Below are 20,512 nucleotides of genomic sequence, written 5' to 3' on the forward strand. Positions count from 1 at the left end.
ACTTTTCCTTGATCATGTGAAATATGCCAAATATTTATGTTTTAGGGTATTTAGAGTTTGTTTCTTGTCTGGAATGCTCTTGTCATATAACCCCATGGCTGGTTTCCTCATTAATTCAGATTTCTACTCAAATGTCACCATATTAGGGAGGTCTTCCTAACATATATTTATTTGTTGATTTGTCTGTTGTCTCTCTCCAAATGAGTGAATGAGACATGGTTTCAGACCTAAACCCATAATCAGATGGGGGACATACATATATGTATTTGAAGACATATATGTATTTGAAGCAGCATTGAAGACTGAAACAGAATTTGACTAAGTGAAGAGAAGGGGACAGATCAGTCATTCATTTATACTCTTGGAAAAAAATGTGCAAGATACACATTTTTTTCCAAAAGCTGATTTCTACTCACACAATACACATATAAAGTAGCTCAAATTTGGGAAAATATATAGTAAAGGGACTAGTAGGAAATACAACCCAATAATTTCACAACTAAGAACTACAACCAGTAGTTCTGCCACTGGGTCATGGTATTATTAACTGACTTTTAAAATTTCATTTTTATGCATTCTAGACTTTTCGCGATGAACACTCTAAAATTACAGAGTTTTTGAAAATTAATTTTCAGTTCTGCCTGTAGAACAGGATTATTATCACTTTCATTAAAGCACCTAAATTAGAAGAAAGTACAGTTTTAAAATCATGCCATAAAGTGTACACATATACATACTTACATGCATATATATAAGTAAACATATATCTTTATATTCACTGAAATACATCTCCCACTGTTGCCGTTCTGAAATGAAAAGTGGACATTATTGCATATTTCTATTGTCAGTTTTGTTGGTGTGCTTATCACACTAAAACAGAAAATGTTAATTTACTTGGCTGTCTGCTTTCTAGACCTTAAGCTGCTTAAGAAAAAGGTTCATGTTTAATTTGACTTTATATTGCCAGCACCTAATACTGTGCCTTCTGTAATAGGTTAAAAGTTATTTGTGATTTAGGTCAACAAATAATGAGCAATATTCATTTTGTTAGATTTTATGTTAGTAGGGAGCTTGGTTTATAGAGTGTCTATAGAAATTAAGGTTTATTGAGTGTTTAGTATATGCCAAACATTTACTTACTCTTCACAAAGTTACAGGGTACTATGATACCCCTTTATTATAGATGAAGAAATTTAGAGGGCTTCCCTGGTGGCGCAGTGGTTGAGAATCCGCCTGCCGATGCAGAGGACATGGGTTAGTGCCCCGGTCCGGGAAGATCCCATATGCCGCGGAGCGGCTAGGCGCGTGAGCCATGGCCGCTGAGCCTGCGCGTCCGGAGCCTGTGCTCCGCAACGGGAGAGGCCACAACAGTGAGAGGCCCGCGTACCGCAAAAAAAAAAAAAAAAGAAAAAAAGAAAAGAAATTTAGAGAAACTAGCATAAGTTTCTTGTTAGGTAATAACAGATTTAAATAGGTATATCTGACTCTAAAACACATGCCCTTTCTGCTACTAAATATTCAATATTAGGGCTGGTTTTAGGTGAATGGGAGGGGTTAAAAACTAAAAAGAAACCAAAGAGGTTTGCTTTTTGATACAAAACAGAAGAACTGAGATCAGCTTATTCACTACCATCAAGTTTTACAACAATTGGAAACTTTCTTTTTTTTTCAGCAAACATCTTTTATATATGAAACAGTGCAAGGGAAATAGGAATAAAAAGCAGTGATGCATAAAATGAATTATTTCTGCTTTTATTCTTTAATCACAAAGTTTTAAATTTCATAACAATGTAGTTGCTTGGATAGGTAAACTAGTTTTTTTTTTTAATATAAATTTATTTATTTATTTATTTTTGACTGTGGTGGGTCATTGTTGCTGTGCACAAGCTTTCTTTAGTTGTGGTGAGGGGGGCTACTCTACGTTGAGGTGCGCGAGCTTCTCATTGTCATGGCTTCTCGTTGTGGAGCACGGGCTCTAGGCGCGCAGGCTTCAGTAGTTGTGGCACGTGGGGTCAGTAGTTGTGGCTTGCGGGCTCTAGAGCTCAGGCTCAGTAGTTGTAGTGCACGGGCTTAGTTGCTCCGCGGCATGTGGGATCTTCCCAGGCCAGGGCTCGAACCCATGTCCCTTGCATTGGCAGGCAGGTTCTTAACCACTGCGCCACCAGGGAAGCCCAAGGTAAACTAGTTTTAATGTTTCATAGGGAGCCACCAATTACACTGGAATTAGATCTTTAGGGATAGGACTTTTGGCATTATGCTTTGCAATTCTAGCTAGCTTATCATTCAGCTCTTAAGAATATTTAATCAAGAAATTTCTTGTATTACCAGTAATCAAATAAAGTATTTGATATGTAGTTTCATCTTGGTAGGTGATTAGTTTTAATATGACCAAGGAACCAAGTACATGTAAACAGCTTTGCTAAGGAATATTCTGAGGTTATATCACTGTTGTATGATACTTCTTAAACTGATGTTCATGGGCATCTGTTTTTGTGGAAAAGTTTGGATGTCTGTCAATCACATAAAATTGCTTGCAGAATTTAGTGTACATGTGCATTTTTTCTGAGAAGATCCATAGATTTTAGTAGATTTGCCACAGGTTTTTTTTTTTTTTTTTTAGGATTTATCTTTTTTTTTAAAATTGAGGTATAGTTGACATATAATATGTAAGTTACAGGTGTACAATACAGTGATTCACAATTTTTTAAGGTTATACTCCGTTTATGGTTATTATAAAATATTGCAAAAGAGTTTTTGACTCCAAAACTTTGAGCTGCTGTTATAATGAAATCTTGTTTTCATTCTAATCTTGTTTTGTTGATTTATATGTGAGACCAAAATGCAGAATGGTTATGTACCCCAAAAAACCTGTTTGCAAATTGAACTTTTACAAATTGAAGCCTTTTAAAAATTGATTTAATGTAATTTCAGATTGGTGTATAGTTGTTAATGATTTTTAAATCCACATTATATTTTATCCTTTTCCATTCTATTTAGATATTACTGAACTATGTGCAGAGGGATTTAGCTTTTAGTGTAATTTTGTTATAATTTGAATAATTTTCTCCTAATTCGTTAGATATTTTTAGACTTGAGGACTTTAGTGTACTCTTTTTTTTTTTTTTTTTTTTTGCGGTACGCGGGCCTCTCACTGTTGTGACCTCTGCCATGGCTCACGGGCCTAGCCGCTCCGCGGCATATGGGATCTTCCCGGACCGGGGCACTAACCTGTGTCCCCTGCATCAGCAGGCGGACTCTCAGCCACTGCGCCACCAGGGAAGCCCTAGTGTACTCTTTTTTGTTATTTTGTATCAGTTTGTCAAATTGCCAAGATATATATTATTGAAGATGAGAGTCTAAATTTCTTAAATTTATGGAAAAAATGTCTTTTCATGTGAAGATATACATCAAGTTATTGGTAATGATTTTACAAGTGTCATTTAAAGTTAGTTTTACATGAGTGATTTTGAAGTACAGTCTCCAAAATTAATTTTTTAATTGCATTTTAGGTAAAAAGATTGCCATATCAACTCACTGAAGCAATAGTGTCACTGTCTTGTCTTTTAAACTGCATCAACAATGAAGCAATAATATCTGAGAACAAATGAACATTTGCCAACTAACTGTCATCACAATTTCAAGTGATTGTATAAGCAGAAACAAGCTGCAACAGACCCATGTGTCAACTCTTACAGAGAGAATGCTTTTTTCAGATGCTGTTTATTTAGAAACAGTTTTAGTATATCACATTTAAGTTATATTTATATCAAATGAAATAAAAATGAGTGAAGCCCCCAGATTCTTTGTTGGACCTGAGGATACAGAAATAAACCCTGGAAATTATCGACACTTCTTCCACCATGCAGATGAAGATGATGATGAGGAGGATGAATCTGTAAGTTGTTTGTTTAGTGAAGACCAATACAGTCTAGGCTTTTTACTGATCACTGTGAAGGGGAATTGATACCATTGTCTTAAATTATTAAGACATTTTTTTTCACATAGAAATTAGTTGGAAATTTTTAAACTAGAAAAGCATACTGTGTTTCATTAGTGACATTACTGAATCTATAGTGCTTCAAGAAAGACAATTAGAGGTCAGATTTCTAAGTTGTTTAATAATGACTAATTTAGTGTCTTTCAGTGCTATGCCTAGTATAACACAGGGTTGGGTAGAAAAAGTGACAAGGAGAAAGAGTAATCAGGGCCATAAATCAAAAGGGTTCCTTGTAGGTAGAAGTGCTACAACAAATGCATCAAGATAAAGAATTTTAAAGGTATTAAAGAAGAACTGCTTAACCAACTTCATTAAGTTTGTCATGTTGTCAACACAAGTAGTGGTTGACCTGAAGATATCCCTTTTATTAACTATTCAGAAGTCTAAACTGTGTGGCTAGGAGAAACTACCTCAAGTTATCTACGGGTGTGTGTGTGTGTGTGTGTGTGTGTGTGTAAACCATACTGGATCTTTAGGAGTAACACACATTTATTATGTTTATTTTGCTATGGTTATGTAAGCTCAACATTTTTATTACTCATCGTTTTTGTCCCTTTACAATTAGAGATTGCTTTACTTAGAGAACCTATTTAAAATACAAACTTAAAATATGTGTTTCTTGTATTTCCAATTGAAAAGAGAATTTTGTTTTAAAACAAAAACCTGTTATACTTGATGTAAGTAATAAAAATGAACCAAAAATAGCTATTAGATGACTCTTCAAATTCTTTTTCACTGTTATTTAACAACACCTTTCACAGTGCAGTTATACATCTGAAATGCAAAATCAGACTGTCACCCATTTAAAATCTATCCCACCCCCCGACCTCACCCCTAGAAAAAAATGGTTTTCAAACTTCTCATACCAGCCAAAACTTTTTTTCATCTAAAGTCTTATGTAGAAGTCCAGTAACTAAAACATAAAAGCAGAGCTTCTCTAACTGACTTAGACTAGAAAGTACTTTTGATTCTGCCTCTGCTACGCTTACCCCTTTTCTTTAGAGTTCTTCTGAGCACATGAGAACACCACTGATAAATCAAGTCCAGTCTTCTTCCATATAAGGATTTTTATCTCTCTCCTATGTCTAGAACTGTACTTGTCTCTCTTCTCTTTTACCTTTTATGTTTTAGCAGTATCAGATTTTTATTTCCCACATATTCCATCTTGTACCATGCCTCTTTGCTGTTGTATGTACTTCTTTATCTCTGTGAAATGCCCCTCCTTTTTGGATAATTTGTGAATCATTTTTCATTCTTCAAAACCTCAGATTTCATGTTGTTCAGTCTTCCCCCTCTCCTTACTCTTTTCCCCATGAGAAACTTGAACATTTTTTCCTTAATACCATTTCTATACCTTGACTATATACTTCTATTCTGTGTATCACTATGTACTATATGATTACTGTGTTTCCTGTTAGATTCAAAGTGCTTGATAGGTAGTTTCTGTATATGTAACTCTTCAGTGCTTAGCATAGTTCTTGGAATATTGGTACTAATTAAATTGAATTCACATTTTGAGGACCTTGGTTTGGTTCATTTGACCTGTAGATTGATAAAATGATTTGTTCCAGATCGTTCTGTTAAGGTATCAAAGACGTTAGGTTGAGTACTCTTGTTGTCTAGGGAAATCTACTTAAGGAACATCATAATGAGCTATGTCGAGGCTTTTGATCAGGAAAGAATTGAATAAGGGAACATAAAAGTAGATGATCAGAGGGTGAAAGGCAGCAGATCCCAGGGAGGTTAGGATTTACAATCTTTGATGGTAACATCAAATCCAATACCAATTTGAACTCTAAATTTCATATGAGTGAGAGGAATAATGCTAAGCATAAAGAAGAAGAATTCAGATGTTGCCCTGTTTTATTTTTAGATTTATAATAAGAGAAAGTCTAGTAAAACATTTTTGGGCCCAGATTATAATGTCGTATGAAATAAATATAGACGAGAGAAGAGCTGAAGTGGAAAACTGGACACAGCTTTATATTTGATAAAACTCTCAAAGTACCTGAAAGCAAAGACCTCAGAATGAATCTTGAGTAATTTTATAAACCCATGAGCTACTCAAAAGTTGTTTCTATATTCTGCGTTTTAAATATCAGGCTGAATCATGGCCTTTGAGCTGTAGCAAGGGTGCCAGAGATGAGCAACACCGTAAACTAGGAATGTTGAGTAAGAAGATTGGGGTGTCAAAGAGCATAGACACCTCTGTTTAGCAGTGTGGCTTTCTCCAAAATTTCCTTCTAAGTTGTCATTGGTGACCAACTCATATTTAAGCTCAATCTACAAAAATAGTTTAACACTGCATAGCTTTGTAGTGAAAATATCTTATTTTAGGCAAGAGAATTCTTTATCTCACTCCTATTGGCCCTTTAGGCCTTATTTGCTCCTTTAGCAATTTAACAATTTGCTAAATTGTTATTTAGCAAATAAACGCTAGAGACAGTTAAGGAAGTATTTAAGTTTGAAATCTGAATGAAAATAGTAACAGTGTTCTGAAACTTTAAAAAAATTTTTCCAGATCTTTGTAGAAAACTATTATTATTAAGTATTTATTATAACAATATAATCTTGAAAAATGCCTGTTTGGGTAATGTGTCACTTTTATTGATTCATCACATGCTTTATGTACTTCTGACAGAGATTTAAGATAGCTGTACTTTGGAGTTGTTATCAAGTCAACCTGATTTTTTGTTTTCTTTCTGTTTTAGCCACCGGAAAGGCAGATTGTGGTTGGAATATGTTCCATGGCAAAGAAATCTAAATCCAAACCAATGAAGGAAATTCTTGAACGGATCTCCTTATTTAAATATATCACAGTAGTAGTATTTGAAGAAGATGTTATTTTGAATGAACCAGTGGAAAACTGGCCTTTGTGTGATTGTCTTATTTCTTTTCATTCTAAAGGTAGTAAAACAGGGAGGGAAACCTCTTTATCCTTTCTAACTATAAAACTAATAGATAAAATAGAAAAATAAAATTAAACTCACCTAGTCTCACAGATAAGTGATATTAACATTTTGACATATTTCTTTCCAATCTTTTTTTCTGTGTGTATTTTTTAAAAACACATTTAGTGTTATAGTGTATATGTAATTTTATATTTAATTTTTAACCTAATTACATCAAGAGGTTTTCCCCTTCTATATCATTTGTCAAAAACCTGATTTTTAATGGTGTCATAGGATATCATCCTGTGGATGTACTATATCATACTTAATATCCTAACAGTTAGATGGTTTCCAATTTTTACTATTAAAAATAAGGTTGTGATGAACTTTTTGAATGTATGTCTTTGTTTATAACTCTGAGTTTCTTAGGACAAATTCTTGATTTTTTAAATATTATAAGCCCATATGTTTTGCCATATAGAAGATGATCTATCATTCCTCAATACATATTCATGCTTTATTTCTTAAGAACTTAATATTTGAATTTTATTTTTTCCTTGCTATCTTTTATAAATCAAACTGAAATATCAATTAAGCTTAAGTATTTCTTCATAGTAAAGTCCACTAATCAGAAGTTATTAAGTCTATGTCTAAAAATTTTTAACCTAAGAATCTGAATTAAGTGAATTTTCATTAAGAGCTCTAATTTAAAAGATATGCACTCAGTTATAAATGTATTCATATTAAATCGTTTTTGATACCAAACTAATGTAGCCTCCAGGTGTGTTAAAGTCTCACTTTAGTTAGGTGTTTAAAAAGCATCCCCTTCAGCAAGAAGGGGATGGAGCAGGTTAAGACTTTTTGTGCTCCCATACACTATATTGATTTTCATTATTTCATAGAGAAGTCAAGTCCCTGGTCTTCTTTACAGACTGAAGTCATTCATTTTAGAGAATCTTAAAAATTGCTTCTCCTTGATGGTAAGGTGTTCTTCCCTTACTATCACATGGTTCTTCCTATTTATTAAGTTAAAGCTAGTTATTTGCTTGTAAAAACTAGATACTACCTAAGGTCATATCCCACATGCTGCCTCTTTAACAGCAACAAAAGCAGGGTAATGACTATATAGGCATTTCTTATTTCCTGAGTTCTGTTAGAAGGCTTCAAACCATAGACATTGAGACATCTTTACAGTAAGTGATGAATTCTTAGAGTCTATAAAACTAGATGGGTTTGTGATTTGTGGCCCATTGATTCTTGGTATAGAGTACTTCTAATTAAATGTTAAAAGCTAGGAATTTAGGAATAAATCTTTTTTTTTAACTGACCATAGCTTTTTGTTTTGTTTTTGTTTTTTAACTAAAGTAGGCTTTAACACTTCCTTCCTCTACTAACTATTCTGGTAATGCTACAAAATACAGTGTCTTCACAGATACACTGTAGCATACTATAGTTAAATGCTAAAGCTATGTATGCCTGATGATTGTTACCCTTTTGCTTAGATATTTATTAAAATATTGTTATTTAGGGAATAATAATAAACATTTATTGAGCACTTATTATGCCAGGTATTGTAATAAGTGTTTTATATACACTATTATATTTAATTTCCCCAAAACCCTTTTAGTTAAAATACCCCTTCACAGCTGGGAATCAGAGACTTGGAGATATTAAATAAATTTGCCCACGTTCGCATAGCTAATGAAAGATGGAGTTAGGATTTGAACCTTGGTTTATGCTCTTAACATCTATGGTATACTGCCATTTTTTTTTTTTTTTTTGCGGTACGCGGGCCTCTCTCTCACTGTTGTGGCCTCTCCCGTTGCGGAGCGCAGGCTCAGCGGCCATGGCTCACGGGCCTAGCCGCTCCGTGGCATGTGGGATCTTCCCGGACCGGGGCACGAACCCGTATCCCCTGCATCGGCAGGCGGACTCTCAACCGCTGTGCCACCGGGGAAGCCCAATACACTGCCATTCTTAATCATATACTATACATTGATGGATAAAATTAGAGTCTTAGTGTTAATACAGAGACTGAATTATAATTATTAAAATTATTTAGATTTTTTTTTAGATCTCTTACTATATCTGCCATTTGATTTGTTTTCATTGTAATTAGTAACTTTACCAAAGTCTAGAAATTTTAAGGACTTAATTTCTGCTGTGTTAACATTGACCTAGTTAACAGCAAACATGATTCTGCTCATATATTATATATTTTGAGCATATCTGTTGAATGTAAATTAATTTTTCTTTTGCTGTTTTTGAAGATGCTTAAGTTCTTTATCAGCTAATTTATATGTATACGCATCAAAATATCGTTAGTGAGAAGACGAGGAGTTATATAAATTTAAAAAAATCACCAGGTGATTGTGATACACTTATTTATATATAGGTTTCTATTTGTGTATGAGGTAGTCTTACCTTCTGTCAGGTGACTGAATAATCAGGCATCAACTAACATGTCAGTGCTCTAAATTGGGTTACGTAACCACTGGCTTGCTGTGCCTTATCTATCAAATTCACTAAAAAAAAATAAGATTTATTTACTAGTACAAGATAAATCAAGTTTTGTGTATTTATTATTCTGTCTTATAAAGAAAGCAGTTACATGCATAATGAAATTAGTCTTTTATAGGAAGTGGCATAAATTTAAGTTGATTAAGTTATAGATGTCAACTTATCTTGAGATTCTACAGAATATGTTAATAATATGTGTTCTTAGGATTTCCACTGGACAAAGCAGTTGCCTATGCAAAACTCAGGAATCCATTTGTAATCAATGACTTGAATATGCAGTATCTCATACAAGATAGGTGAGTGGTTAAGTTGGCTAAATTAAGGAAGGAAAATTAACATTTATTTAGTTTCTACTTAAGCTGACATGGTATCAGGTGTTTTTATACATATATAAATTTGTGGTATCCTTGAAACAATACTTAGAAATAGGTATTTATACCCAGTTTTACACATGACGAAACTTGAGAATCAGGCAGATCATTTAGTTTGCCAAAAGTCACAAGTAGTTTCTCAGGTAGTGGGACAAGGACTTAAACCAGGTCTGTTTAATTTCCAGACCCTACTAAACCACTGAAAATTATGAACAGTTTTTCTATCCTGTGACTGATGATGAAGCTACGGCTTTACCCATTATAACTAGGTTTTCAATGGTAAAGTGGAACCATTTTGAGAAATATTTTACTGTATATCTTAGCAATTCATTTAACAGGTCAAAAGCATAGATATTTAAAAGAAATTGTAAAATACAAATGCATTTATATATTTCATTTAATTGGTGTTTCACTCTACTGGCTACCCTTATAATTTCACGAGTATTCTATTTTATTCTGTCTTAGCATTACAAGATGAGGTTATACATATGAAAATGCTGTATGACGTGTAAGGCCCTATAGTTTTTTGTTTTTCTATTTTTGTTTTTTTTCCTTTTCCAGATAGTAATGTTATTAATATCTCAATTTTTATAACATTTTTCCTAGGTTTACATGTTTATATATTATAAATATATATGTATATATATAAATGCATATTCATTTTAAGAAATTTAGAAAATAAAATCATGAAGAAAGGCATTTAACACTGCCACTACGTTTACCATGTTTTTTTAGTATAGAAAGCAATACATATATGCACTTACATTTTACAAAATTAGGATCACATTTCTATTAAAAGACTATAAACTTTTTCCCACATTGTTAAATATTCTTTGAGTACTGTATAAGGTTTTTAATACTTAGATAATATTCTGTCATTGTGATATAGTAACTTTAACCATTTCTTTTTATACATTTACATTCCCAATTTTAAAAATTAGTATTTTAATATGTCACAAAAAGTATTGTGCATACACTTTTGTTCTAATATTGCTGAATATTTACTTAGAATACAGTTTTTTAATATTTTAAATGACATATTTGTTTACTTAAAAAAAGACTTTATATGCATGCCTTTTTTAGTGATAGAACAGTAATAATGTACTTTATGAACAGTACAGTAATATACTCATTGTGAAACAGAGCAATAAAACAATAAGGATATTTTCTTTTTTCTTCAGGAGAGAAGTATATAGTATTCTTCAAGCTGAAGGTATTTTACTTCCTCGTTATGCAATTTTGAATCGTGACCCAAATAATCCCAAAGGTAAGAGTAAGAGATTTTAAACAAGCTATCTTTTGTCACTTAACATACTTTTGAGCCACTCTCTTCTATAATTAAATGGAAAGAATTTAAATTATGGTATTCTATTCAATTTTTAAAAAATGATCCAAATAGGCAGTTAAATTTCAATTAAAATGTGACACTATGAACTACAAGGCTAACTAATAATCAGGAGTTATATACCCTACATTTCTTTGGTCAACATTTGACATATCAGAATCATAAAGAAGAATTTTTAAATTACATGCTTAATAAATTTGTATTGATTGGGGTAAATGAGTGATTCATCTATGACTATTGAATTAAGTATTAGAAACTTCATGTTAGTATGCCACAACTAAACTTCTGATGAGTAGGGATTTTGAAATACTACTATTTATTAATATTTTAAAGTACCCTTTGCTTCATTTTCCTGGTATTCTAAAACATAGCATGTAAGTTACACTTAGTCTAAAAAGGCAAGATAAATGTTTATATGTTTTAATATTTAATATTCTGATAACTATTTTGGGGAATTTTGATGACTTTATTGTACTTTGTATTTGTACTTTGTTGTACTTTGTTGCTTTATTAGAGCAACTTTTATTAAAAACCAGATACAGTACCATCTGTAACAGGGAACTTTTCTCATTTGTCTAGAGGTACAGCTTGCTGATTGGATTGCTTGCTTACTCTGTATATTGGTTAATTTTCTAACTTAAATAATTTCATGTTTTATGGTATCTGTGGTGTAATGATTCCATACAGTTTTCAGAAGATGATAGCATTATGGAGTTACTTCTCCATCTTTCTTGTGTATCATTTCATATCTAACTTTGAATTCTATGGGGTGACAGGGTAAAATGGCAGGTCCATTAGATTTTTGAAGAATATAGTTCATAATGTCATAGATCATACGTTTGCATAAATATTTTTAATTAAAATCAAATCAGTACATTATCCAAGGTTACTTTTCTTTGTAATCTCTATTATAGTAAAAAAAAAAAGTCCTCAATAATAATATTATTCTAGCTAATATACAATATATAATTTTTCTTGCTATTGTGTTTGATTTATAGAATGTAATCTGATTGAAGGGGAAGATCATGTAGAAGTAAATGGGGAAGTTTTCCAAAAGCCATTTGTAGAAAAGCCAGTCAGTGCAGAAGACCACAATGTTTACATTTATTATCCAACATCTGCTGGTGGTGGAAGTCAAAGACTTTTTCGAAAGGTAAACCTTTGTTACCCTAGTGAATACTATTCTAAATACATTGTTGTATAAATTTTACTAAAAGTAATCAAGTATTTAGTAAAACTGAGATTAACAATGTATCATTTAGAGATAAATTAATAAAACTGATATCATATCAATACTTTGTTAGAAAAGCAAGGCATCATTTTAGTTATTTAATGTTGTTTATGCAAAAGCTTACCTACAGAATACCAAGAAAGTTATTTGATCTTCTTTCTACCTTCCATTTATGTATCTGTCATGTGAGAAATTCAGTAAAGATCAGCATTTTTTTAAGAAAAATGGCCTCCCAAATGGATAGTTCATAGAAAAAGTAATGCCAATGAACTCTTAAATACATGAAAGTATGCTCAAAATTTTACACCCATAATAAAAGAAATGTAACTCAAGTCTAAAAGATAATGACATTGAATTACTTTTTGAATTAACAAGATCAAAAAGATTGAGGTAGTTGGAAAACAAGTACAAGCCCAAACGTTGTTAGCAACATTTCTTCTTAGCAATATAACTTAGCAATATATCAGGATTAAAAGTGCACGTTCACTCATAAACAATCATGGAAATGCAAAGTAAGGACACAATGAGGTGCTTGTTTTATATTCATTAGAGTGGCAAATATTAGGAAGTCTGACAATACCAAATATAGATAATTGTAGATCAGTAGAAACTCTTATACATTGCTGGAGAGACTGGAAATTATTAAAACAGTTTTTAAAAGATTTTGGCATTATTTTTTAAGTTGAATGTGAGCATATTCTATCACCTAGCAATTCCACTTCTAGTATATGCCTTAGAAACACTCCTGTACGCACGTGCCACGGGTATATTTAAAAGAAAGTTTGAAGCAACGTTGCTCTACTAGCTAAAGCTTAAAAAACAACCTAAATATATTGATAGGCAAATGAATGAATTATGGGCTATTTATATAGAGGAAAATTCTATAGTATTAAGAAAGTAGTTACATGCAGCAATATGGTTGAATCTTAGAAACACTGTTCTTAGTGTTCATTGTATTTTTATATTATTCAAGTTATAATTACAGCAGAAAATAATATAGTGTCAACTATGTAATGTGTTGTTAAATATTTGTAGATTAAAAAAATGTTTGGAAATATCAGTGATGGAAATAGATGATAAAAAGGGTTATTTTATAAAAATGAGGAGAATAATTTAGTTTTTACATTGATAGACTTCTTTTATTTTCAGATTGGCAGTAGAAGTAGTGTTTATTCCCCAGAAAGCAATGTACGAAAAACAGGCTCATATATATATGAAGAATTTATGCCCACAGATGGTACTGATGTTAAGGTAGGATTGATTGAAGTATATTTTTATTCTGTATTTTGAGTTTACCAGTGATCTCAGAAAAAGAGATTACCCTTTAGTTAGCTATAGCTAACCTCTGTTCTGAATCTCTTTCTTTTTAACTAGGGATTCTTAATCTGTTTTGTATTATGAATGCCATTGGCAGTCTGAAGCCTATGGACTCTTTATATAGGATAATGTTCTTAAATGCTTAAAATAAACCACACAGGATGATTACCAAGGAGACAAATTTTATTGAATATTTAAAAACCAACCCAAAATATAGTGGGTAAGGGTCTAATAGCCACCCCGATGTTTCCAGGCATTGATCAGTGTAAATGATATTTTGAGAACTTTGACAACTATAATGTGATTAAAAAAAAAATAGGTATGATTTCTGTTGGTGACAAATAAGGTCTTAACTGCTTTACCTTCAGCCAGTCTGTGTCTAGAGAGTTCTTCCTTAGGTGTAAACCTGATCATGAACTTCTTTTTAAAAATTCTCTTGTGGATCCTCATTGACCACAGGGTAATAATCAGATTTATAAGGCTGGCATAGATACTTCACAGTCTGCCCTCTGTCCTACAAACCTTATTTCTTACATTATAAACCATACCAAATAACGTACTGTTACCTGAATACATCATGCTGTTTTGTTTCTCTGCCCTTTGTCTGTGTTTATTACCTTTGCTTAGAATGCATTTCCCTCTCTTGTCTGCTTTTGAATTCATGCTGTCCCTCATCCCCCACCCCCTTTTAAATCTTTATTTTGGCAGTTACTTCCTTCTGTAATTTTTAAAATTTATTTGTACCTCTACTTGGTTAAACTAAAACAATTTGAGAAGGATCACATCATATGCATTCTAGTATTCCCTCATAATGTTCAGTATAATTATTTTTGATAGAGAACAGAACCTCACTTTACCAATTTTTGCTGTATGATTAATTATTTATTAATTATTATTTATTTATTATTTATAACCTCTTCCAGTGTATTGAAAAGGTTATTATTTATAACCTCTTCCAGTGTATTGAAAATTTTCACATGTAAAATAGAAAGATGTGTGAAAAAACAGTCTGGACACTGAGGTGTTTTTTATTTATTATTTTTTATTTGAATTTGTTGTCTGCTGTTTTTATTTATATATATATTTTTTTAAGTAAAATATGTATTTTAATATTTCTGAAAGGTTTATACAGTAGGTCCAGATTATGCCCATGCTGAAGCTCGAAAATCTCCTGCACTTGATGGCAAGGTGGAACGAGATAGTGAAGGAAAAGAAGTAAGATACCCTGTTATTCTCAATGCACGAGAGAAATTAATTGCTTGGAAAGTATGCCTTGCATTTAAGGTAAGATGTTATGCAGGCCATATAGACCCTTGTAAAAATTCTAATTTTTTTTTTTTGATTAAATGAGATGTTATTTGGGCTTATAACAAGAGAGATAAGCAGAGAAAATAAAGTGGTATATCTGAATGGTTTATGTACTTTTCAAGGGATTCTTGTAGTGCCATTAATATTAAAAATATATAATAAATGAAGACCTTTGTTTCTCTTTATTCTTTCTGTATTATATAGAAGGAAACCTTGTCAATTTATTCAGAAACTACAATTACAGAGGAAAACTTAACTGAAACAATAGAATTACAGGAGTATTATTTAACATACCCCTATAACCAAAACTGGTTACAATTATCTATTCAGTGTTGATAAATGATTTTTTAAAATAAAAAATGTCATCAGTCTTCTAGCCTTTGCAATTGATCCTTTAGCCTATTATATATAGTAAAATATGTTCATGAAAGCTATACTAATACACTTCTTAAAGAAAACTTTTTACTTATGACATTTGACTAGTTCTCTCAATCTGTATTATTAGGCTTTGCCTGTACTGTACAGTAAAGATTTAAATAGAGTAGTTCAACTTGCATCTAACTTGCATCAACTTTATCTAATAAAGGATAAACTTTACCTTGTTGAAGCCTTGCTTTGGATTTGTAACTTAAAGACTAGTATATATTACTGGCTATTAAATAATAAATAAGTTCTTTGTGTTTTAATAATTTGAAGTCTCTCATGGAAGGAATCTTAGCCTAAATATGTTTTAATAGCTTTATATGAATTGTTTTAAATTTGTAATACCAGGATTCCAAAAGCCTTGACTTAAAATCACATTATGCTAATATGTGATATATGAATATAAAATGTAGAAGATCAGAAAATTCCTGGAGCCCGAGCAGGAAGTTCATACCTTTCAACTGTGTTCTCCCAAATAAAGTAAATTTATTTCAGGTGCTCACAAGTATGTGGTTATCAGCGTTTAAAAGATTCATAGGGATAATGGGACATTTCCTCTGGAATATGTCTTCAAAACTTTCTCCTGTTTAGTTTTTTTTTTTTTTTTGGATTAAAATGATATAATTTCTACTAGCACAGAATTTATCGAAGCCTTTAAAAATTTTTACTTTTGTTTTTTAATAAAATGTTAATTGAAGAACTTCTTGATTTCTTGGCCTCTCTAGTCCCATAAGCATTATTGTTCTACATCTCCTTCATAGGAAGGACTTAAATAATCATATGACATGTATATTTTCAGAGTATTCAAGTTACAGATAAGTAGTTTCTTTGTTTTTACTTGCTATGAAGTAAACTGATAAGCAGTAATATACTTTTAGGCAGTTATAAAATTTGATGTGTTCTAATAAGACTGGAAAACTGTAAGTCATAACTCAAATGGAACTTTAAAGTTTATAATTTATTTTAAATAGCAAACAGTTTGTGGCTTTGATTTGTTACGGGCCAATGGACAGTCCTATGTCTGTGATGTCAATGGCTTCAGTTTTGTGAAAAATTCCATGAAGTATTATGATGATTGTGCAAAAATACTTGGGTAAGATTTTCTTCTTTATATTTCTTCCTCTTTACTTTTGTTACAGCTAATGCATACTAGTTATTCAGAAACCAAATAATGGTAAACATCAAGTGATCAGGGTTTTGTAAACACTGCAGAGTAAAAATCAGTGTTCATAAAATGACATCCCCAAAGACCATGCCAAATCCTGAATTACACTTTGGGTTATGAAAGACAAATCAATATATGACAAGTATAGCTAAAGGCTTAAAGGTATTTAACTTCATAGATGTAGAAATGCTGTAACAGTGATTTTTAGTGATTATTACAGTGGTTATTCATCAAAATGGCTAATTTATTTGATTATTTTGTTTCTCAAGTTTTTGAAATGTAATTATAGTACTTAATGGTACAAAATTAACCAGAATAAGTAACCAGAATAAAATAGAAATATTTGGAATTTAGAATTCTTTTGAATGATTCTGCTTTCTACATGCATATGTTACTTTAAAATAATCTCATGAGATTATGAAGTGAATATAAAAGAAATTATTGCATATAGAAATGCCATTTTTATATTCTTTGACTTATTTTCTTATATCCTGATTTAGACGACTTGAAAAACAAGAACTATTTTTAAACCATTTCAAAGTATATTTGACAAAGCTGTAAAAAACTTACACTTTAAAATGTATTTTAATAATTGGGGTCAGCTGTTATAGTATATTTCAAAGGTTTGTGAACTTGCCCTTAAAGTGAAATTTGGGGGAGCTTACTAAATTTTAGCATGAATAAATGCTAAATTTAAACAAAACAAAAAATGTCTTATAATTACTTAAACATGTTTTCATTATTAACCTTATTAGCAAAGAGTAATAAGAAATTTGTTAAACATGAGCAATAGTGTTTAAAATAGCTTTGCAGGTGATAAATAAAAACTGAAAGAAATGATCAATGGACACACAGAAGAGATAATCTTGGATTTCAGAATCTTTGTAAGTAGATATGCAGTTACAGTGATTTACTTGAATCCTGTGTAATTTATATATTAAAAATGAGAGTAAATAAGTAAAGCCAAATTCATGACATCCTGTTAGTGTGTTCTATACAACAGTTTAGCACTGCTGATCTAATTTTTCTTGATCAGGATTGATTTTTTAGGTTACTTTTTATGTGCTGTATTCACATAATCACTAGATAGTTTGACTTTAACTCCTATAATACTTAGTTATTTGTCATTAAATACCCAGGTTTGTCTTAAAATGAACTAGTTTAATTTTTCTTTTCTTTTTGTCTTGAAGGAATATTGTAATGCGAGAGCTTGCTCCACAGTTTCATATCCCCTGGTCGATACCCTTAGAAGCTGAAGATATCCCGATTGTACCAACTACATCTGGAACTATGTAAGTTTAAATATTTTCATTTAGAAACTCCTTGGGTTTTCCCCATTGGTTAGTGCTATTACAGTGAAGATTACATTTCTGAATAATTATTAGACACTCTACTGTGTATGTTTTCATATGATTGACTTTGCAGATGGAGAAATAGATTATATGCTTTTACATGGGGCTATTTAGACTAAAGATCTTTTCTGTTGTTACAAATAAAATCCTGAAAAATGCTTAGATAATTATAGAACTATTGAATTAAGCCATAAGAATAAAGGAGGTGCCAGCAGATGTGTTCCCTAAAGGTTCATGGTCAGTGGTCATACAACTTTGGTGCTCTCAGCATGTAAAGGAAAAATATACAGTTATATTTTGAAGTAAATTAATTAGACCAACATTGCCAAAGTGTTTCATAAATTCTAGTGAAAGTTACTGCTTGAAATTCACCTGTCACTCAGGTGAGTTGACCAAATGCTTCATATTCACAGTTTAGAGCTTTTTTTTTTTTTTTTTTGCGGTACATGGGTCTCCCACCGCTGTGGCCTCTCCCACTGCGGAGCACAGGCTCCAGACGCGCAGGCCCAGTGGCCACGGCTCACGGGCCCAGCCGCTCCGCGGCACGCGGGACCCTCCCGGACCAGGGCACGAACCCTGTCCCCTGCATCGGCAGGCAGACTCTCAACCACTGGGCCACCAGGGAGCTTTATGTTAGCATATTAAATATTCTTAGGAGTCCTGATTGGGGTGGAGAGGAGGACAAAAATACTTAATTTTGTTTTTAAACCAATATTTCCAAACTTATTTAACACAAAACATGTTTTTGGGTAACTTATTCTATAGAGTTGTGTTCTATGTCTCACAGTTTGGCAAATGTTAAATTGTACCCTACCATTCTTGCTAAGACAGTTTTATCTTCCAGTAACTTGAGTTTGAAATAGTTTTCTTCTTACGTGGGCAAAATAAATATAGCAGCTTTATTTTGTTAGATTTAATGAAATCTCAGTCTATAGTGATCTATGCTACAGGGCAGATAATTAAGGAAGTTAGGGGATTACAGTCCATTTACTTTTTTAAAAAATATTTATTTATTTATTTATTTATTTATTTATTTTAACATCTTTATTGGAGTGTAATTGCTTTACAATGGTGTGTTAGTTTCTGCTTTATAACAGAGTGAATCAGCTATACATATACATATATCCCCATATCTCTTCCCTCTTGCATCTCCCTCCCTCCCACCCTCCCTATCCCACCCCTCTAGATGGTCACAAAGCACCTAGTTGATCTCCCTGTGCTATGTGGCTGCTTCCCACTAGCTATCGATTTTATATTTGGTAGTGTATATATGTCCATGCCACTCTCTCAGTTTGTCCCAGCTTACCCTTCCCCATCGCCGTGTCCTCAAGTCCGTTCTCTAGTAGGTCTGCGTTTTTATTCCCGTCCTGCCCCTAGGTTCTTCATAACCATTTTTTTTTCTTAGATTCCGTGTATATGTGTTAGCATATGGTATTTGTTTTTCTGTTTCTGACTTACTTCACTCTGTATGACAGACTCTAGGTCCATCCACCTCACTACAAATAACTCAATTTCGTTTCCTTTTATGCCTGAGTAATATTCCATTGTATATATGTGCCACATCTTCTTTATCCTTTCATCTGTCGATGGACACATAGGTTGCTTCCATGTCCTGGCTATTGTAAATAGAGCTGCAATGAACATTGTGGTACATGACCGTTTTTTATTATGGTTTTCTCAGGGTATGTGCCTAGTAGTGGGATTCCTGGGTCATATGGTAGTTCTGTTTTTTGTTTTTTAAGGAACGTCCATACTGTTCTCCATAGTGGCTGTATCAATTTACATTCCAACCAACAGTGCAAGAGGGTTCCCTTTTCTCCACACTGTCTGCAGCATTTATTGTTTGTAGATTTTTTTGATGATGGCCATTCTGACCAGTGTGAGGTGATACCTCATTGTAGTTTTGATTTGCATTTCTCTAGCATTAGGTCCCATTTGTTTCTTTTTGTTTTTATTTCCATTTCTGTAGAAGGTGGGTCAATAAGGATCTTGCTGTGATTTATCTCATAGAGTGTTCTGCCTATGTTTTCCTGTAAGAGTTTTATAGTGTCGGGCCTTACATTTAGGTCGTTAATCCATTTTGAGTTTATTTTTGTGTATGGTGTTAGGGAGTGTTCTAATTTCATTCTTCTAAATGTAGCTGTCCAGTTTTCCCAGCACCACTTATTGAAGAGGTTGTCTTTTCTCCGTTGTATATTCTTGCCTCCTTTATCGAAAGTAAGGTGACCATATGTGCGTGGGTTTATCTCTGGGCTTTCTGTCCTGTTCCATTGATCTATATTTCTGTTTTTGTGCAAGTACCATACTGTGTTGATCACTGTAGCTTTGTAATATAGTCTGACGTCAGGGAGCCTGATTCCTCCAGCTCCATTTTTCTTTCTCAAGATTGCTTTGGCTGTTTGGGGTCTTTTGTGTTTCCATACAAATTGTGAAATTTTTTGTTCTAGTTCTGTGAAAAATGCCATTGGTAATTTGACAGGGATTGCATTGAATCTGTAGTTTGCTTTGGGTAGTATAGTCATTTTCACAATGTTGATTCTTCCAATCCAAGAACATGGTATATCTCTCCATCTGTTGGTATCATCTTTAATT

General features: G+C 32.5%; 1 protein-coding gene across 3 annotated transcripts in view; it reads left to right on the forward strand.

The window, feature by feature from the left end:
- The window catches only part of PPIP5K2 (diphosphoinositol pentakisphosphate kinase 2), an 80,187-nt gene that overhangs the window by 4,091 nt on the left and 55,584 nt on the right, over nucleotides 1-20,512 (forward strand). For 2 of the 3 annotated variants that reach the window (XM_055086699.1, XM_055086700.1), the window contains exons 1-9: nucleotides 3,758-3,895; nucleotides 6,709-6,904; nucleotides 9,614-9,704; nucleotides 10,961-11,046; nucleotides 12,123-12,277; nucleotides 13,505-13,606; nucleotides 14,795-14,956; nucleotides 16,375-16,496; nucleotides 17,759-17,860. In XM_055086699.1, the coding sequence (XP_054942674.1) occupies nucleotides 3,782-3,895; nucleotides 6,709-6,904; nucleotides 9,614-9,704; nucleotides 10,961-11,046; nucleotides 12,123-12,277; nucleotides 13,505-13,606; nucleotides 14,795-14,956; nucleotides 16,375-16,496; nucleotides 17,759-17,860 (1,130 nt within the window). In that variant the 5' untranslated portion in view covers nucleotides 3,758-3,781. Of the gene's footprint in view, nucleotides 1-3,509; nucleotides 3,896-6,708; nucleotides 6,905-9,613; nucleotides 9,705-10,960; nucleotides 11,047-12,122; nucleotides 12,278-13,504; nucleotides 13,607-14,794; nucleotides 14,957-16,374; nucleotides 16,497-17,758; nucleotides 17,861-20,512 lie in introns of those variants that run through there. The other variant, XM_028493113.2, reaches the window with a different exon arrangement.

This window comes from Physeter macrocephalus, chromosome 8 (assembly GCF_002837175.3).
Source record: "Physeter macrocephalus isolate SW-GA chromosome 8, ASM283717v5, whole genome shotgun sequence".
Classification (NCBI taxonomy): Eukaryota; Metazoa; Chordata; class Mammalia; order Artiodactyla; family Physeteridae; genus Physeter; species Physeter macrocephalus.